At 34.3% G+C, this 21,751-nt stretch overlaps 1 protein-coding gene across 1 annotated transcript in view; it reads right to left on the bottom strand.

Annotated features, from left to right (window-relative positions):
• FSIP2 (fibrous sheath interacting protein 2) overlaps positions 1-21,751 on the bottom strand; it is a 114,836-nt gene that overhangs the window by 11,796 nt on the left and 81,289 nt on the right. The window contains exons 18-20 of the mRNA XM_007129656.2: positions 10,826-20,298; positions 7,810-8,310; positions 6,170-6,270 (exon numbers count right to left, since the gene is read on the bottom strand). Coding sequence (XP_007129718.2) covers positions 6,170-6,270; positions 7,810-8,310; positions 10,826-20,298 — 10,075 coding nt within the window. The remainder of the gene's footprint in view (positions 1-6,169; positions 6,271-7,809; positions 8,311-10,825; positions 20,299-21,751) is intronic.

Raw genomic sequence — 21,751 nt, 5'->3', positions numbered from 1 at the left:
ATCATTTTAATCTGCTATTGAATTCTGTTTACTAGTATTTTGTTCAAGATTTTTGTATCAATAGTTTGAAGAGGTTTGTTCTTGTTTTGTTTGGAGGAAGTTTACTTTACATCAATAGTTTGAGGAGGATTGGTTTTAATTCTCCTTTAAATGTTTGCTACAATTCACCAGTGAAATCATCTGATTCTGAGTTTTTCTTTGTTAGGAGCTTCTTAATTACTGATTCAATTTCTTTACTAGTTATAGGTTTCTTCAGATTTTTCCATTTTTTCATGGAAAAAATGGTAGGTCATGTTTTTAGGTATTTGTCTATTTCATTTAGATTATCCAATTTGTTGGCATACAATTGTTAATAGTAGTCTTATAATTGTTTTTATTTCTGTAAAATCATAGTACTCTTCTAATTCTTTTTATTTCTGTAAAATCAGTTATAATGTCTCTTCTTTCACTTATGATTTTAGCTATTTGAGTCTTCTCTTTTTTTTCCTTAGGCAATGTAGCTAAAATTTGTCAATTTTATCAGTGTTTTGAAGAACCAACTCTTGGTTTCACTGGTTTTATTTTTCTATTCTCTTATTTTGTTTATCTCTACTTTAATCTTTATTGTTTGCTTCCATCTAATAGTTTTGAGTTTAGCTTATTTTTCTTTTTCTATGTAGGTATTTAAGATTTAATGTTAGGTTGTTATTATAAGATCTTTTTTCTTTTTTATTGGCGTATAGTTGCTTTACAATGTTGTGTTAGCTTCTGCTGTACAGCAAAGTGAGTCAGTTATACGTATACATATATCCGCTCTTTTTGGATTTCCTTCCCATTTAGGTCACCACAGATCACTGAGTAGAGTTCCCTGTGCTAAATAGTACGTTCTCAATAGTTATCTATTTTATACATAGTAGTGTATATATGTCAATCCCAATCTCCCAATTCGTCCCACCCCACCCTTCTCCCCTTGGTAACCATGTTTGTTCTCTACTTATGCGACTCTATTTCTGCTTTGCCAGTAAGTTCATCTGTACATTTTTCTAGATTCCACATATAAGTGATGTTATACGATATACGATATTTGTTTTTCTCTTTCTGACTTACTTCACTCTGTATGACCATCTCTAGGTCCTTCCATGTCTCTGCAAATGGCACTATTTTGTTCCTTTTTATGGCTGAGTAATATTCCATTGTATATATGTACCACATCTTCTTTGCCCATTCCTCTGTCGATGGACTTTTAGGTTGCTCCATGTCTTGGCTATTGTAAACAGTGATGCAGTGAACATCACTGTTTACATCACAAAGGTACATGTATCCTTTTGGACCATGTTTTTCTCCAGATATATGCCCAGGAGTGAGATTGCAGGATCATATGGTAGCTTTATTTTTAGTTTCTTAAGGACCCTCCATACTGTTCTCCACACTGGCTGTACCAATTTACATTCCCACCAACAGCGGAGGGTTCCCTTCTCTTCACACTCTCTCCAGCATTTATTGTTTGGGGATTTTTTTGATGATAGCTATTTTGACTGGTGTGAGGTGATATGTCCTTGTAGTTTTGATTTGCACATCTCTAATTAGCAATGTTGAATATCTTTTCATGTGCCTGTTGCCCATCTGTATGTCTTCTTTGGAGAAATGTCTATTTAGGTCGTCTGCCCATTTTTTGATTGGGTTGTTTATTTTTATGATAGTAAGCCACATGAGCTTTTGTAAATTTTGGAGACTAATCACTTGTCTGTCACATCATTTGTAAATATTTTCTCCCATTCTGTGCATTTCCTTTTCATTTTGTTTATGATTTCCTTTGCTGTGCAAAAGCTTTTGAGTTTAATTAGTTCCCACTTGTTTACCTTTGTTTTTATTTCCATTACTCTGGGAGATGAATCGAAAAAGATATTGCTGCAATTTATGTCAGAGAGTGTTCTGCCTATGTTTTCCTCTAAGAGTTTATAGTGTCCAGTCTCACATTTAGGTCTTTAATCCATTTTCAGTTTATTTTTGTGTATGGTGTAAAAGAGTGTTCTAATTTCATTTTTTTTTTTTTTTACATGTAGCTGTCCAGTTTACCAGCACGACTTATTGAAGAGGCTGTCTTTTCTCCATTGTATATTCTTGTTTCCTTTGTCATAAATAAGGTGACCACAGGTGTGTGGGTTTATCTCTGGGCTTTCTATCCTGTTCCATTCATCTATATTTCTGTTTTTGTGCCAATATCATACTGTCTTGATTACTGTAGCTTTGTAGTATAGTCTGAAGTGAGGGAGCCTGATTCCTCCAGCTCCCTTTTACTCTCTCAAGTTGCTTTGGTTATCTGGGGTCTTTTGTGTCTCCATACAGATTGTTTTGTTCTAGTTCTGTGAATAATGCCATTGGTCATTTGATAGGCATTGCATTGAATCTGTAGATTGCCTTAGGTAGTATAGTCATTTTGAGAATATTGATTCTTCCAATCCAAGAACCTGGTATATCTTCTGTTTGTGTCATCTTTGATTTTTTTCATCAGTGTCTTATAGTTTTCTGCATACAGGTCTTTTGTCTCCTTAGGTAGGTTTATTCCTAGGTATTTTATTCTTTTTGCTGCAATGGTAAATGGATTTGTTTCTTTAATTTCTTATTCTGATCTTTCGTTGTTAGTCTATAGAAATGCAAGATATTTCTGTGTATTAATTTTGTAACCTGCAACTTTACCAAATTCATTGACAAGCTCTAGTAGTTTTCTTGTAGTGTCTTTAGGATTTTCTATGTATAATATCATGTCATCTGCGAACAGTGACAGTTTAACTTCTTCTTTTCCAATTTGAATTCCTTTTATTTCGTTTTCTTCTCTGACTGTCATAGCTAGGACTTCCAAAACTATGTTGAATAAAAGTGCAAGACTGGACATCCTTGTCTTGCTGCTGATCTTAGAGGAAATGTTTTCAGCTTTTCACCACTGAGTATGATGTTAGCTGTAGCTTTGTTGTTTATGGCCTTTATTATATATTGAAGTATGTAATCCCTCATTTCCTCCACTACTGCCTTCCTTTGTGTCAGTTGAGGTTTTGCAGAGATGCATTTTGATTACCCTTTTATTTCCTTTCATTTATATTCTATAGATATTTTCTTTGTTACCACACAGATTCCCTATAATGTCCTAAAGTTATGACAGTCTATCTTAAATTGATACCAATTTAACCTCAACTTCATACAAAGACTCTACTCCTTTATAGATCAACCCCCATCCCTTTGTTATTACTGTCCCAAATTATGGCTTTATATATTCCATGCCCATCAGCATAAATTTATAATTATTTTTTATACACTTGTTTTTTAAATCCTGTAGAAAATAAAAGTGGAATTATGAACTAAAATTATTATAATACTGTTTTTTATATTTGTTCCTGTGTTTACCTTTACTAGAGTTTTATATTTTCATATGGTTTTGAGTTACTGTCTAGCATCTTTTACTTTCAATTTGAAGAACTTCTTTTAGCGTTTCTTGCAGTCATGTCTAGTGGTAATGAACTTTCTCAGCTTTTTGTTTTATTTTTTGTCTTAGAATGTTCTGATTTCTTTCTCATTTTTGAAGGGTATTTTTGCTGGTTATAGAGTTCTCACTTGATAGTTTTCTTTCTTTTAGCCCTTTAAGTATATAATCTACTGCCTTCCATCCTGCAAGATTTCTTCTGAAAATTTTACTGATAATTTTATGGAGATCTCTTGTACAAGTCATTTCTGTCTTGTCACTTTCAAGATTCTCTTTTTGTCTTTGGCTTTTGATGACTATGATTATAAGATGTCTCAGGTAGTCTCTGTGTGCTTATGTTACTTAGAATTCATTGAACTTACTGTATTTGTATATTCATGCTTTTTCAAATTTGAGGAGGTTTTAGCCATTATTTCCTCAAATCTCCCTGCCCCTTTCTCTCTCTCTTCTCTGGAACTCACCATGGTGTGTGTGTATGTGTGTGTGTGTGTATATATATATATATATATATATATATATATATACACACACACATACACACACACTTATATATGTATATATCACTGCTTGATGGTGTCCATTAAGTGCCACAGAATCTGTTCACTCTTTTTCTCAGTCTTTTTGCTGCTCAGACTCAATAATTTCAAATGACTTGTGTTCAAGTTCACTGATTCTTTCTTCCACTTGATTGAGTCTGCTCTTGAACCCATCTAGTGAATTTTTGAGCTCCAGAATTTCTGTTATTTCTGTCTGGTTCCTTTTTAGTTTCTATCTCTTTGTTTTTATTTATATGTATTTTATTCATATACTTCTCCCCTGATTTCCTTTAGTTCTTTGTGTTTTTCTGTAGCTTTTGAACATATTTAAGACAGTTATTTTAAAATCTTTGTCATGTATATGTCTAATTTGTGTGCTTCTCCATGGACATTTTCTGGGAATTTATTGGGTTTCTTAAAATGTGCCCTATTTTCATTAATATGCCTTGTGATCTTATGTCAAAATTTGAGCATTTAAAGAAATAGCTGCCTCTTCCAGTTTTTGGAGTTTGTTGTAGAAGCCCTTCACTAATTAGGAGGACTCTGGGCCTTGGAACAGTCTGAGGTAAAGCCTTCAGATCTTACTTTTGTTCTGGGTATATGTCCTTCTGGGCCTAGTTATGTACTTTTTCTTTTCCTTCTTCCATTTTCCTGACCTGCTTTTAAATATTTTATTTCCTAAGAGTCTCATCATGTTTCTTCTCAGGGCTTTAGCTATCCTATTGTTTTCCCCTGCCTGTAATCTCTTTCCCTCAGGTGTTTGTGCATTTGCAGTCCCTTGTGATTTTCATGCACCATGGCATCCATCTCCTGACTTCTGTGGCTTCTAGGCTTAGACGCAAACAATGCCAGCATTCCCAATTTGATCTCCTATTCAGGTGAGACAGAAAACATTCCCTCAGGCAGCCCACAGATAGGCCCAAACATTACAAACAAGTTCCAATCTGCTCTTTCCACCTCAAGAGAGAAAACTGAGAATTGGGCCATTTCTTCCCAACTGTGCCACATCATGTTGCAGAAGGGGGTTGGGCAAAAACAAGTAAAAGTGTGTGTGTGTGGAATTTCCTGCCACTTTGAATGTGGCTTTTCTTTGATTGGGCATTCCCTTGGTTGCTGCAGTTATTTGACTGGTTTCCAGAGCTCCTATAAAATTGTTTTAGCAGTCTGTAGTTGTTTATTTTTTGTTCCTACAAGAAAATAAGGGTGTGCAGTTTCTTGGTCTGCTATCTTGCTCTAAATTGTCTTTTATTTGGTATTTTCTGTGCCCTCTGTCTTCACTGATATAAACAATAGAGAGGTACCTACATTACTAATTTTGTATGTTAATCATTACGCAGGAAAAAAGAGGCAATGATTGGCCAGGAAAATATGTCCCAAAATAGTGTCAGTGTCAAAAAGAAACAATTCCATCATGCTGAGTGGGAAAAAATTATAACCAGGTAGATTTTTCTCCTATTTATACCTATTGCTTCTCCCACAGTAGAAATGCTACCTCTTCTAGGTTATGAATATTCTTATAAACTTAACAATAATTTTAGACACGTTCTAACTGTTTTAGATAGCTATTGTTTTAGATATAGTTATTAATTATATTTCAAGTCTACAGTGTACTTTTTCTCTCTGTCCAAAGTTCAGACTTTGCTCCTATAGTCATCCAAACTTGGGTTGCCTTCTCCTCATGTAAATGCTGTCCATCTTTATAGGCCCACATCAAACTCCATTGCTTTCTAGAATTCATCCCTGAATGCTTTGGCTTACACTGCTCCCTCTCTTATTTGGATTCTTCTTAGAGGCAGTTATACACACTGGAACATTTAGTTACTTAAAGAGAGTTGAGCAGGAACCCTTTGGGCTGAAAGGCACTGGGTCACAATAGAATCTGCACTATCTTCCAGGTAAGAAAAACAAAAACAAAACACACTAGCAAATTCTTCATCTAAGACACTGCTATACTAGGAAGAACATAGAGGCCAGGTAACTAGAAATGGAGAATCAGATAGAAAGGAGAGGGTTTAGTGAATGTCCACAGTAGAGAGCCAAGGGAGAAAAGGATAAGGAGTGAGGGAAGGTCTAAGGCTGAATACTTGCCCAATCATAGTTTTACCAGAGACCTCATTCTTCCCATAAGCATTACTTTCATCTCATATTTCTATTTTTATATTGCTTTAATCTCATGTACCCAGCAGATGAAATCAGATCTTCTTGGTTGTATGAAGATGAACTCATAATTCTGTGTATGAAGTAATGTGTCGGCTCAGTAATAAGGTTTCTTTCTTCTTTCTGGAAAAGTGCAAACAATATGTTACATAAAGTAGCGTTTGATATGCACTTTCTCATATACTTGGCATATTCTGCCCTCTAATCTACACTATTATTAGAAAAAGTTTCAGAGATTACATTAAAAATGGATGAACACTGTAATTCTAATTAAAATGTCTCTTTCCAATATAATTCTTTGGGAATGGCTAGTAAAGATGATCTATATTATAATATTGAAGTCTGAATAAACATTAAAGATTAACCTAGCACAAACTTTGAAGAATATAGTTTTCCATTTCTGTACTTTACAAATATTTTAATGGAAACTTAGTTCAAAAAGAAAAAGAACAGAGATATAATTCTGGTCAATTCAGAAGCTTGTCAAGTCAGTCATCTTAACCGTACTCTGATCTGTTTGTTGGGAAGTCATGTGTGATTTTATGGCTATAACTTTTGTAAGAATACCTTAATTGCTATGTCTATTAGAATCTTGAAAAAACAGACTACTATTATTGGGATTATTGTATATGAACAATAATCCATTATATGAAATCCATTTTGACTTTTGGTATTGTTATAACAATTCTTTAGTTATCTATGAAGCCAGCATTTCTGACTATGAGGCTCAAGAAAACTATTCTGCAGACTGCACTTGGTCACGTAATCACACATAGATTCCCAACAAAAAGGTCAGAGTATGTGTTAAGATGATTTACCTGGGAAACTTCTGAACTGAAGAGTTGTATCTCTGTTCTTTTTCTCTGGTTCATCTCAGCTTTTGCGTTAACCTAGGAATAATGTCAAATGGATAATCAATAGAATTGTTTCACCAGGAAATCCTATATCATATACACTTTTCCAAGATTGTTTTGGTATGGATTTTTGGACAGGAACCACCCAAAGGGTCACTGAAGTCTAGACCATTATGTTATGTGAGGGGTATGGTATTAGGGACAAGAGCTGTTCCCCATGACAAGAGTGGAGTTTATGGGCTGATTACAAGGGTAATATTTAAAATATTTTGATTAACTTGTTAACTTTGGGCAAGTTGGCTAAGTAACTTGTAAGAAAAAAGTTGGCTTTGTAACTGCCCAAAAGATATATATCTATTAAAGTGAGAATCAAGATTCAAACTCAGACAATCTGAATTCGTGTGGATTCTTTTTTACCTCTTCCTACCTTGGCCTATTTTCTGGTCCCACCCTACCTGCTCAAAAGGTATTTATCAGCCAAAATACAAAAGGGCTGGAATCTATTAAAAGATGGATGTAAATAATTAGCTTGCATTTCTCTTAAATAGCTTCCATTTTCTGTTATCCCTGGACTTCTAGCTAATATAGGTCTCTTTCCATTACCTGCTTTCCCTCAATTGTGTTTTATGGCTTCATCTGTTAGTTATTTCTCTCATACTGTAAATGTTGCCAGACTAAGGAAGAGACTATCTGGAACCATTTTAGTATTTTTTTCTGCCCAATTAAGGTACACTCTTGGACAGAATTTCTGAAGATCTCTACTCTTTCCATAGATATCTGGTTATTGACAGTCATATTTCTCACTCACCTTCCTCTGTGGCTTTTCCTCCCAAATAGAATCTGTTTCAGTCAAGGTTCTTGAGCAGGTGGCCATGTCAAGTTTAGCAACAGTTCTTTTAACTTGTCCCTCCTTCGGTTCTATTACATGATTTGAGGTTGCTTCAGTATTTTCAGCATTTGCATTGGATGTGGGCTGACAACATTTGCTTACTGAAAAATTCTTTTTCAGGCTACTTGTGCTTCGTGTTGGCTTGGGAGAAACAATTTTGGTTTCTACTGGCTTTGTGGCTTCTTTCACTTGATCTTCAACTTTTTCTCCTAAGTGTTCTTCTTGTACAATCTCTCTTAAAACAACTTCATCTTCATCAGACATTACTTCCTCTTCTATGGTACTTTCTGAAACTTCTTGATCAATATCATGAGCTACTAACCGAAGTATAAGTTCTTTTTTGTTCTGAACATCTTTTAAAAGCTCCACCTTGGTGATATCAGGCTTTCTTATATTCTGAAATGAATTTCTGCAAACAGCCTGGAATTGAAGGTATAATGAATATCAAAAACAAATGCCTCAATCACTTTTCCTGTGATTCTATTATAATACAGCTATTTTAGTACGATTTCTAGTTTCAGTGTTAAAGTAGTATTATCTTCAGATGCCATGCTTACATTAGCAATATTTTTAAAAAGAAACATGAAAATTGTAAGAAATATTTGTTGGTATCTATCATTTCTTTTACCTTCAGAGGTTATTTTATTAATCTACCATAATTTACTCCAGAGTTTAAAGGAAGGACTAAAATAGGTTCTTTTTCTTCTTTTTTTGGTTAAACTTTATATTTTGTTGCATCATATTTACTTTTTTGTTTTTTGGTTACTTTGAAAGTTTGTGACAGAAGTAAACATGATAATATATTTTTCTAAAATTGTAGATGGGTTATCATAGAGAAACTGAAATGTACATATTTTCAACAAGAAAGCAAGGTATTATCTTGACTTTTAAAAATGATGAATAACCAAGATTGTAAAGGTCTTTGACTCTTTAATCCCTATCATTCCACCCCTGATCCTTTGGATATATTTTCCAAAAGAATCTTGAAAACATAAATCTTCATTTTCTTCTCACCTCCCTAGTCAAATCTCACTTTCCATTTTCAATGTCTTAAGACAGATAAAAGAATAGACAGTTACAATTAAATAATAGAACTTCTGCATTTCAGTAGCCTTTGATGATGCCACAGAACCTCCAAATTGTTTTGAGTTAATAATTCTAGACCTCAACATCCCTGTGTAACACTGTAAGCCAGTTTTTCAGATATTGGTGTCCTAAAAGAATATCTTCTGTGGAAACAAAATATACAAACAGCCTCCTTAAGAATTTAAAACCAATCAGTTTTGATTTTCTGTGTTAGTGGAGGGGACCAGTGGTTTACAAAATCAAAAATCGTTCTATATGGCTTTGGAATTTGTGACTATATATGGTTTTCATATGTACATGCCTAGTGTGTTGGGAATTTATGGTATCTCAAAACAGAAAATAAAGCCCTTGGGTGAGGCCAACAAGTGTCTAGGTTCGCTGATCTAATCTACTGTTCTGTAGTTTCTTCTCTTGTCCCTATGCAGGAAATTGATACTCAGATTGGTACAAATCATATGTCTTATCAGAGTTGTCTAGGTCTGCTTCTTTGTGTTTTATTTTGAGGATGGATTTTCTTCCCCTTAAGAGGACAGCGGTAATTATTTTGGTTTAAATATTCCCATCCTGCTTTCCTGTGGTCTATAAATGACTTAATGAAAGAGAACTGGTAACTACGAGTAAGATTTGTAACAGACAATTCTACAGATAATTAAAAACTGCTTTTGACTAATGTTATTCTATAGTCTGTTCAACAAATTTTACTCCTAAGGGGTTACTTATGTATGAATGAAGATTACCAAATAATATGCTAATGCAAATGATAAGAATCCATGTGGAAGGATAAATTTTAGAGTTTGAAAGGACTGTCATCTGGTTCAAAAAATTTAGGGAAAAGAAGATTAAATTAGTACGTCAGCCCATAATAATCTCAGTATTTGAGTGTGAAAACACAAAGTACCAATTAACATATTTAACAGCCCTGAGACCTAGTTCAATGGGTTGCAGGATAGTGCTGGAGAAAATTTACTTCAAGTTTATGCTCCAGGGAGAATGGTTCTATAAAACTTTGCTCATTGTCCAGGCCACAGATTATACCCCTAAGCACACTCAGTCCTCTTATGAGTGAATACCATCAGTAGAAGAGGCTCTGATAAAAGTCAAAATGTGTAGTAGATCAGTGTAACTATTGGCCAGACCACCCTTTGTCCTCAGCGGTATAGTTTCCTTATAACAAGAACATCATTTTGTCATTTTAAAGTCTCAATTAGTTTAATATATTTGGGGCCTAAGTATGGAGCTGCGGGGCAGAGCTAGGGACTAAAGCATGAGGAAACAGGTTCATAAATATGGCAGCATTAAAGCAGCTAAATCTAGAACAAGGATAGAAAAAGAAAGAAACTTGGCACTTCTTGAGAGTATAGAAGAACTTGAGGAAGGCTAATATAATTAAAGTGAAATAATAAGAAACAAGTATAACCTGAGTTTATATAGTAGTAATCAGAGTAGTCTGATGTGTGTTGATGAATGTTGTTAAAAGTAAAAAGAGTAGTATTACTCCTGTAGAGCCTTAGGTTTGAGAAATCTATTTTAGATAGTTTTATCATTATAATTTCAGTCAGCCTGATTTTACTGTTAAGGGTATGTCCCTATATTCCCATTATTTTTTTAAAGCCAGTTTAAACTGACTGTCTTAGGAAAACTAGCCTGAGACCTTTAGAGTGAGCCACAGAGCTGATACGGCAAGTCCCTGTAAGTCATATAACTATACGAATGAATTTGTGCAACCAATTTTCCTATTGGGCTAGGCAATAACAACAACAAAAAATACATTCCCATATACCTATTTGAGGAAGGGAATCACAGAACCACCATGGCTCCCTTTTATTTTTTCTATTGCTTTTTCACTTACCTCAAAGGGTTTTACATCGAGTCGTCCTGTCTTATTCAGTGAGGTACGTCTTTCTCTCTTTAACTGTCCTACAGTAGATGTGTCTGAGGAATAACTTCTTCTACTTATTGATGCTCTTCTCAGTTCTGCTATGCTATGTCCAGTGTTTTTTAAACATTCCACCTTAAGTTTCTCAAGAGGTTGAGTTTTTATAGAAATTACTGCTAAATGTTCTGAGATAATGTTTGGATCTATTTTGAGTGGTTTATTCCCAACATGTGGAACTATTTTAATTGTAGAGTCCTCTACAATTGAATCTTTATTTGACTCTTCTTTATCTAAGTCAGGGATCACTTTAGCATGCTCTTGTGCCTTTTGGACAATTCTGTTAATGTCTAGATCTCCGAAGAGACCAGCATTTGAATTCTTTGTACTAACTGTATCTAAGGGAAAATTTGAAACTTCATTAATAATTAAACTGGCCACTTTTTTAGGGAAAACTCCATTTGTACTTTTTATATCATAATAAAGATCTTTATGGGTTCCAGATTGTTGTAGTACATTACTATAAATAGAATCAATAACCTGAGAAATCATTTCTATAATTTCTGGATTTAAAAAGTGTTCTTCAGAATCAGCAGCAACAAGATTAATATTACTCTTAGAAATTTCAGCCGCCATAGATTTTGTCAGTTGACATGCTATTTTATTTAACTCAGGCTTTGATAAGTTTTTTGCATGTTTGCTTGAGGCACTTGGCAACCTTACTATTTTAGCCAAGAACAAAGCCAATGCTTCCTCTAAAAACGTGGCATCTAACACAGAACGTTTTTTGGATGAAGAGTTTTCCTGGGACTTAAATTCATCAACCATTTTGACCACCTTTTCCATAATTTTGACAGCTTTCAGAGCTAATTCTGAACTTGATAATTCTTCCTCTACTTGAGGTTGAAATTTAGAATTGGAAATTTCTTTCACCAATAAAAAACCTATTATATCAGAGAGGACATTACTCTTACCCATTAAATCTTTAAATATAGAAGTGTGTGAGCCAGAGTGCTTTAAAATACTGGTATAAACAGAATTAACTACTTTTTCAACGGTTTCATTGTCAGCTAAAGGTACAGTAGGCAATTCCTTCGCTGGTGATACAACTTTAATCTTACTTTTGGAGATAAATTCTTGCATTGAATTTAATATTTTTGAGACAATTTTTTGAATTTCAGTTTCTAGGGATTTGGGTCTTTCATTATCTACTTTCAGAAACATAGATAAAAGCTTCGATAAAAATTTTACAGCAGTTTCTTCTATTATGTTATAAGGCAGTATATGAGCATGTGATGGTTGAGGCTGGGGAACATCAGCAGTTTGGATAACATCTTTAAGAATATTTTCAACAACATTGTCAACTTCTGCACACTGATATGGAGTTAGCTCTCCAGAAAAGTAGTTCTGCAACTGATTGCCAGTCACTTCTCGTAGAATTAAGTCAACCATGGTTTCTGAAAGAATTCTACATCCACTGGCTGCACAATTTTGTATAATCTCTTGTGATCCAAACTGTGACAAGAGATTATTATAGAGTGATTGAACCACTAATTGAATAATTTCATCATCATTGGCATGTAAGGATTCCACATACTGTATAATTATATCTTCATTTTTGGAGATTTCTGTTGTAACTGTACTTAATAACTTCATTTGAAGGAAATCTAGTTCTGTGAACCAGTTGCCATCAGATGTTTCTGCTTCAGTGTTGGATACTGTTGAGAAAATTTTAGATGAAAGAGCGTAAATCACATTCTCTAAGAATTCATGAGGCAGCATGATGGTATATGGCGATGATGTTTGACATTCTTTGCTGGCTGTTTGAGCCACCTTTTGGACCTTTTTAACAACATCCTTAGTTTCCAGAGGCAAACATGATGAAGGTGGAAACTCATCAAACGATATCAAATTTAGCTTATATTGAAAAATTTCACTTATCACTGCACTGGTTAGTCGTCTTGCTAAATTTCCCCCATTACTCTTTATATTCTTACAAATGGAGTCTTGAGATTTATATTCCTTCAAAATATTGCACACAGAGGAGTGAACAACTTTGTTGACCAATGTTTTATCAATTGATATTTTATCTAGGAAAAGTATCTTATTTGAAGAGGGTTTTTCTGTCATTTTATGCATATTATCCACAGTTATTTTCTTGACGTTGGATGGTGCTTTATCTATATTTGATTCTTTATGCCTGGGAGGTTCTTTAGGAACTGATGACACTTTATCTACAGGTGGAAAAAACTGATTTTCCTTATCTGGCCTAAATACCTTAATTTGAGCATCTGAAAACTCCTTCAACAGTGAATCAATAAGTCTCATAGCTGTGTCATAGAGTTCAGTTTGATTTTCATCATCACTTACATTTTGACATCTATCATATGTTTGTGTTTCTGGTGAGGAAGAAAAGACCAATTTGTTAACCATTTCGGTGATAACATCTTCTAAAAATTTAGCAGGAAGAATTCCAGGTTCACTTTTTGATGGGCACTGAGGACTGTCTGATTTACTAGGTTCCTTTTTAATATCCTTAACTTTTATTTTCTCTTTTTCTCTTTTTTCCCCTCTCTCTTTCTCTTTCTCCCTCTCTCTTTCTATTTCTCTTGCTTTCTCTTTTTCTTCCTTTTTCTCTTTGGCAGGGAGATTTTTGTTAATTGACAGGTATAAATCCTTTGTTGAAATGGACTGTGCAAAATCCTTGCCAACCTCTTGAACTAGAGGCAATGATATATAACTTGGGAGACTTTGTTGTTTTGAATAATCTGCTGATTCTTGAGAATGATATATTCCTAAGATATTATCATAAATATTTTCAATGATATTTTGAACACATTCATAATCTGAGCACTTTATATCTATTTGAGCTAGAGAGTCTTTCCTCTCCTCATCGTTTGGCTTTTGGGCAACTGTTTTCTCTATTGTGGTCTTTGTATTTCTTGCTTTGGTTGTCAAAGAAGATAACTGAAAGGGCTTGTCTTCTTTTTTTAATGAATTTTCTCTTGTTTTGTGAATCTTCTTCTCAATGTCTATTGCAAAATCTGGTCCAAGTATTTCCTTTTCACATTCTGTACCATCAGTTGCTACTAGAAATTGTGTGTGTACCTCCTTACCTTGCCCCTCCTTATTTGAAGGTGATATGCTTTTCTTCTCAATTTCATTATTTTTAAGTGTTCCCTTCAAATACGGCTCCTGTTTATCTTTACTTTTCACACTAGTAGCTGGAGAAGTAACTTCTGATACATTATATTTTTGAATGGGAATTCCCATTTTATTTTCATTCTCTTTCTTTTTATTTGCCACATCTGCAGCTGACTCTGATAACAGGTTAACCATGTTGCTCTTCATAATTCTAGTTACAGAGGTAACTGTTGGATCTTGGATGTCACCTTTTTTCATTGATGTCTCCTTAGTTTTGAAACTTTTCTTTTTACTCATTGCACCTCTATCTATTTCCAAAGTATCCAACACATTTTTCTGGTCTGAGGCTAGAGATGTGTATTTATATGATTGTTCTGGTAAAGTAAGTTGGTTCCCTTTTAAGCATCTGTTTATCTGTGTAGAGGTTTTCTGTGGAAGGTGTTTAACCCTTTGGGTGATATTATCTGGATTTAGAAATGAATAGAAGGTGGAAGACCAGTCTCCTGAAAAAAGTGGTTGAATCTTGAAAGCAGAGATGGCCTTCTGGGCTGAAGCAGCAATCATTTCTGTAACAATGTTATTTTTATCATCTTTCTGAATAGCATTAGATCCATACTTTCCTATGAACTGATCATACACAAAACTGGATATCTTATCAACTGTCTCTTTATCAACTGGTGGAAAAGAAAAAATTTCTTCAGCATTTGGTAGAACTTTAATTTCACTTTTCCTAAATTCTCCTATCAGAGAGTTTGCAAATTTTATAGCCAAGCTCACAATGTCTGGCTCTGGTGTTTCTTTTTTCTTAGAATCTTCAGTAATACTTGGAAGAGAGTAAAACTTGTGAACAAGGTCAACAATTACATCTTCCAAAAATGTAGCTGAATATAGAGAAGGCTGTCTCTTTTCTTTACCAGGTTTAGTATGTACAGAGACATGGTCATAATTAGGTAAGTTATTGGAAGATGATTCTTCACCATGTAAAAATGGCCTCAGATGATGATCCATGATTTCCTTCATAATGAAACCAGCTATTTTACTGAGGAATGAGCCTCCTTTTTTGTCCGCATCTTTCTGGACTTCAGCTTGAAATTCAGATTTTTTCAAAATATTATTACATATAGAGTCAACCAAATTCTCAATCACTTCTAATTGCATACTCTCTGCATTCTCCTCTGCCGTAGCAAGATGGATCTCATGTTCAGAAATTTCTTTGATAATTTCATCAGTTAATTTTGATGCTGCATCCACAAACTCATAATCTGGTGAAACCTCTTCCTCTTGTAGTTCACTTTCAGTGTCAGTTGAAGTGAAGATATGCATTAGAAGCTTGTAAATCATGTCTTCTAAAAGAGAACGTGACAGCACAGTAATACATAATGGCAAGGCATGGCTATCTCTCATGATGACATTGAGCACATTTCTGATGATTTTATCAGCTTGAGGGGAAGAGTAGGAAGAAGATACTAATTTTCCTGAAACTAATGACTGCACCTGATAATCATAAATTTCTTCCAAAAGCAAATTATATATTTTTCTTCCAAAACAAGCTGTGTCATTTTGTATAGCCCTATATATTTGAATCAGAGATTTATATTCATCTAATATTTTTTCATAAATTAGGTTGACTGTTTTTTGAACCATTTCTTTATATCCTTCTGAAAAACACATATCATCATCAAAGTTATCTGAAACTAAAATCTCCGATGTGGTGAACTCCAGAACAATTGATTTTACTAATGTTGTAACAATGCCAGTAATTTTGTCTTTTACTGTATCTGGGTTTTCAGCAGCCAAGACATTATGTGAGAATGCATAAAGAAGTTTACATAAAAGTTCAGAAATTACTTCCTCCAAAAAGACAGCTGAATTCACAATGAAAGGCGACTCTTTTTGTTTAGGATCTACTACTTTCTGTTTATAAGTCTGATCAACTGTGGCTGAAAGGAGAGTTTTATCTCCAGATAAAAATAACTGAAGATGATGGTTAAAGATTTCTTTTATTATAAAACTTGCTATTTTTGAAACAGGTATATTACTTATACCTTTTTTATCTTTTGTAAGAGACTGGTATATATTTGAATAGGAAAGATCAGCATAAATGGAATCAACCATGGATTGGATATCTTTTTCTGAAATCATACTATGTTTTTCATTCCCATGTTTAATAATACATATTGAATGTTTTGAAATTATTGACATGATTTCATTTATCAGTTTTATTACTGTATTACTTAAGTCTGATTGAGAAGTATTTGGGTGTTCTGTACTGGAGGCCAATGGACTCATCTGAGATATAAGCTGAGACACAATTTTTTCCAAATGAGTATGTGATAACACAGTAGTATATATTGTTGAAGGCTGTCTTTGGAATCTTGATTTAGTAATGTCACATTGAACTTTCTTTATCAAAATATCAGTACTAAGTTTGGATTGTGATCCAAATGGAAACTTTTCTATAAGATTTGGATGAATTTGGAAATCAAAGGTTTCAGCTAGGATGGTTTTAGTTATCCTTGCAGCCAGTGTCTTTGTGTCATTTAGAAAATCTTTATCAGGCATCATATCCCTTTCATATTCTTGCACAACTTTGCTGTACACCATGTCAATAATGTTTTTGACTACATCTCTCTCCACTGGAGGCAAACATAAATTTTCCTCAGCATTCTCTAAAATGCTAACTTGGGCTTTTGAGAATTCCTCTGTTATGAACTGTATGAGTTTTTCAGCTTTATCAAACAGTTCATCTTCTGAATCTGTTACTGATTTTGTTTGTACAATGCCTAACACCCTGTGGAATATCTTGCTTAAAACCCCAGAAATCACATCTTCCAAGAAAGTTGAGGAATAAACACTGGCATAAAACCAATGTCTTTTCTCATCACCAAAATATGTATATGATGAAGAAGGTAATGACTTTCTGTCCACAAATGGCTGAAGATGTTGTTGACAGATACGTTTAATGATAAAACCTGCTATTCTGTCAATAAAAACATCATTACTGCTTGTGATATTTTGCTCAACTGATTCTTGAGACTCAGAGTTTGAAATATCTTTGAATACTGAGTCCACAAGATGCTGAATATTGTCTTCTGAATAAACAAACTTGGTTTCTTCATCTTTTGAAAATCGAATTTCATGTTGGGAAATTTTCATCCTAATATCACTGATTATATTTGAAGCAATTTCATTGAAATTAACTTTTGATCTATCTTTAGGAGTTTCTCTGTTTGCAACAATGCTAGATGCAGAAGGGAAAATTCTAGATAATAGTATTCTGAGCATGTCTTCTAAAAATGTGTATGGCAGCAAGGTGTTATATGGAGATAAACTCTGACTTAGCTTGGTAGACCTACTGATGTCACTAAGAACATCTTGAATGATATTCTCAGTTGTTGAAATAAAATATGAAGAAGATGACAAATCCCCAGAAAACAGTGGATGAAGAAGGTAATCTGAAATAGCTGCTACAACTAAGCTGGTAATTTTTTCCACAAAAATATCGCTGTCTTCAGACTCTTTATCAACCTCAGGGTCTAATCCATGCTGTTTTAAAACATTTCTATAAACTGAGGTGACGAGTTCATCCACAATATCTGTACCTACAGAGGGGTAAGACTGTTCTTTGTCATCATACAGAATGTGAACTTTAGCTTTGTCAAAATGGTTATTTACTGAGTTTACTATTTTTTGGGTCATGTTTTCCAGCTCAATTTCAGTGTTATGCTTTGGACTGAAAATTTTTGATAAAAGTCTGGCAACAATTTCCCCTACAAATGTCTTAGGGTAAATACCTGAGGGTGATGGTGTTTGGGGTCTGTGTGACTCTGTGACTTCACTGAGAACCTGTTTAACTATATTCGATATTGTATCCGATGGAGTCTTTGGACGAGGTAAACCTTCTCCACACAAAAATGGTTGAAGATGATTTTCAATAATCTCTTGGATAATAAAACTGGCTATTTGGTCAACCATAATTGGGCTTCTGCTGACTATACTTTTCTGTATTGAAAGAAGAGAGTCAGATGTTTGCATAATATTTCTATAAACAGAATCCACCATCTTCTGGAGGTTTTTTCCTGTACATAGATATTGATTATCATATATAGTGAACCAAATTTTATGTTTTGAAATGGCTGATATAACCTTATTTATTATACAGGTAGATATTTCATTAAAATCTGAACTCATGAAATATTTTTTTCCCAAAGAGGACGCCTTACTGGGTGAAGGAATGAGCTGAGATAAAAGTCTTCTGATGATATCTTCTAAAAATGAGTGTGATAACATGGTGCTATAGCCTGCTGAAGACCTAGCTTGGGAAGTAAATTCTCTCACGTTGTTTTGAAGTTTCTGTAATATAATTTCAGCGTTTAGAGGGTAGTATGAATTATGTAAGAGCTTTCCCCTGAAGCAAGATGGGAGTTGGTAGTCCAAAATCTCTAACAATATGCTATTCGTTATTTGTTCTGCTATTGAAGTACCGTCACATGCCAGATTACCACCACAGGTCATCTTCAACGTATATTTCTGTAAAACATCATAATAAACTGAGTCAACAATCCTACTAAAAGTTTCTTTATGGATTGGTGGAAAACACAGCCTTTCTTCAGAATTCCGTAAAACAGTGACCCTTGCCTTATTAAACTCATTCACTACATTGTTGACAAATAATGCATTCATCTCATTGAGCTGGGCTTCAGTGATGTTTTCATTTTTGCCCCACAGTGAAATAGAGAGGTTAAAAAACAGTTCTGAAATTATGTCCTCTAAAAATGTGGCTGAATAAACACCCGTATTCATATCTCCTGGATATAGCCTATTATGGATGGCTATTGTATCCGTATCCTTTGTTCCCTGTCTTTTAAGAAGTGACACATTAGCAAAATTTACTGAATACCTCTTGCCAAATGGTGCTTGTATTTTGGAGTTAACTACACTGAGATTATTCAGGGGTCCTGTCAAAGCATTGCCATCATAACTCGTGAGTCCTAAAGAACCTTTACCTTGTCCTAATTCTGTTAACTCTGGCCTTTTTGTTTCTATGAAACTAGACTGTATTTCTCTCGTTCCATATTTCAAATGCTTGTTTGCAAATGGTGGACTTTGGGGGAGTTGTATACTGTGACATAATTTATCCATCAATGATTTAACCAAGCTGTGGGAAAGAACAGTAAGAATAGAGTCTGATGACAGTAAATCTTGATCCATTTCTGCCAGATTTTCCAAAATGTCTGACATATAATCCCCTTGAAATTGTTCACAGTCCATCGTTCTCTTACAATAATCAAATTCTTCATCTTGTACACTTTCAAGTATTTTTAAAAGTTGACATTCTTCTGCTGATATCTCTTCAGAAAGAGGGCTATTATCAAGAAAGACAGAGTTTGTGCATTTTTCTAAAAGTGTTCTAATAAGTTTCTCACACACAACATTGAGAAGGAAAACTGATTTGGGGGTGAGCCCTAAGTTATTTCCAAGTATGTTATTACACTGCCAATCATTTGATGATGAGAAAAATATTCTTGCTTTTTTATCAGCATCCATAGCCTCATCTGGCTGTTCATCTGGTAAAAATAAATCCAAAACAATACTGAAAACTTTGTTGACTACTTCTTTGGATTCATGAGTTTTTAGGCTGCCAGCCAGACTATCTAACTTATGGGCCAGATAACTTAATTTATTTTTTTGAATGATATGATCAGTTTTGTGAGTAGATAATTCCCAGTCTCTGGAAGCTTTCTGTCTTTGCATGGTATTTTTTTTGTTGCAAATGGGCACACTATTGCTTCTAAGCATGGAAAATGATCTATTTCTTCCACTGTTTTCCAGGTGATGATTTAACCCTATTTCTTTGGACAGTACATGAATCACACCTATTAAGAGATCCTGAAAGAGATCATCAAAGTCAGCAGCAGTTACTCCTGGGCAGCAAATATACTTTCTTTTTAACGAAAACATTTGCTGTGCAATGTCAGTCTCTATGATGTTACTATTTAAAAGGATTTCAGCAATGATTTCAGAAATACTTAAAGCAAGTTCTCCAACAGAAATTGACCTACTCTCAAACACTTGAGAATCAATTGAAATAATTGTGTTAAATGCTGCATGGGAAGCTTTCTCCTTTTCTCTGCTATCTGTGGTGCCATCAGAAATGCTTGAAATTAAATGGCAAATGACAGACTCAGTGAGATGTTCACAAAATTGATAGAGCGAAGAATCATTGTATATGCTTCTTAGAGGCTGTTTTGATTCACATTTTTTCCTTGACAGTGTGGAAACAATAGATACCTCCTCTCTGGAAACTTAAAAAAGAAAACATTACCATTTTAGCATGCATTAAGGGACATATGGAAAATTCTATATATTGGTAGTTATTTACATATGAATTTCACCTTTGGAACAGTCACTAAAGAAAAAGGAAAATCTAGTCAAGAAAGATATTCGGTTTTCTTCAGATACTTATTTTCCCACCTGTGGAATCTTAGTTGTAGCCATAAAGTTGAGAAAATAACCCTGAAGAATTCAAATCTCTGAAGAATTCAAATCTCTAAGTTTAGTGCTGATACCTATCTTGCTTAGATGGGTTAAGGTGCTCGAAGAAGCTGGAAATCCTGGGGCAGAGAAATGATTTCCACGTGTGGTGTTACATCTTAACATGGCTGCAGTGATCTCTAGAGACTTCACATAATTATTTAAAAAATATTTTTAGTCAAACATATAATGTTATGTATTACTTTTAGGAAGCTAAAGAGTTGTGTTGCAATAACAACTTGACTGAAATAAAAGTGTGCTCACTTCAGAAAGAAAGGTTAGGGATGGACTGTAACATCAGCAGTACTTTAACCCCTAGATTAGTTTGTCATAAAGATGATGGGCAACCCAGTCAGGCACAGGACTGTATTCTGCTATTCAACAGAGTACTGCAAATCATATACCTACTTGGTATGGCCGATTTCTTGGAGTGGTAACCAGAGCTACATACTCTTTTTTTCACAAAACTTCCTCAGAATGTAATAACCTATTATACCTCTGCATGTGGAATCAGGCAAGACTCAGTGGAGAGGGGAGGCTTTAAGCTGAATTTTGATAGCTAGACAGGTTTTGGCCATGTTGAGATGAAGGGAGGGAGGAAAGAGTGCTCCACGTGGAAGGAACATGAGTGAAATTGCTGCAAGGCCCCGGACATGTCTGGGAATAGAGAAGAGATATGATAGAAAGAGCCAAATACCAATGGGAGGGAATCATGGATCTTCTCTTGTTTGCTTTGTTTTTCTTATTCTCTGAGCTCAATTAGGCTATGCTTAAAGAAATTCTACTTATAAGCTTGCAATTGCAGACACACAACTGTCCACCTTGAAATCATACCAGTTTTAAGTATAGGAAATGGCCTCATTGTGCAGGTAGGTAGGACTGATAGTATGTGTTCTGCAATTTGAATGATGGGCAAGTGATGTATCTGGACTGGTAATGTAGCAACTAATTATTGGCAACTAGAATTACTGATCCAGTTCAAGCCTATAATAGATTATTAGATTGAATTTTATGAACTTTCCAATAATAGGTTTTCACATATGAAAGTAGCTGTCACATATGGTTCAACCTCTAACATATACAGATAAGCATTTTTAAAAAGGGAATGAAAATATATATATATATTTTTTGAAAATATATTTTAAAATATATGTTTAGAGTATTATACCTAAAAGGAATTTAATAACACTGGAATACAAGCAAAATAAGATGTTTAACAGTAGT

Source organism: Physeter macrocephalus, chromosome 2 (genome assembly GCF_002837175.3).
Source record: "Physeter macrocephalus isolate SW-GA chromosome 2, ASM283717v5, whole genome shotgun sequence".
NCBI lineage: Eukaryota > Metazoa > Chordata > Mammalia > Artiodactyla > Physeteridae > Physeter > Physeter macrocephalus.
Note: the sequence above shows the minus strand (reverse complement) of the source record. Positions and strands in the feature narration are given on the sequence as shown.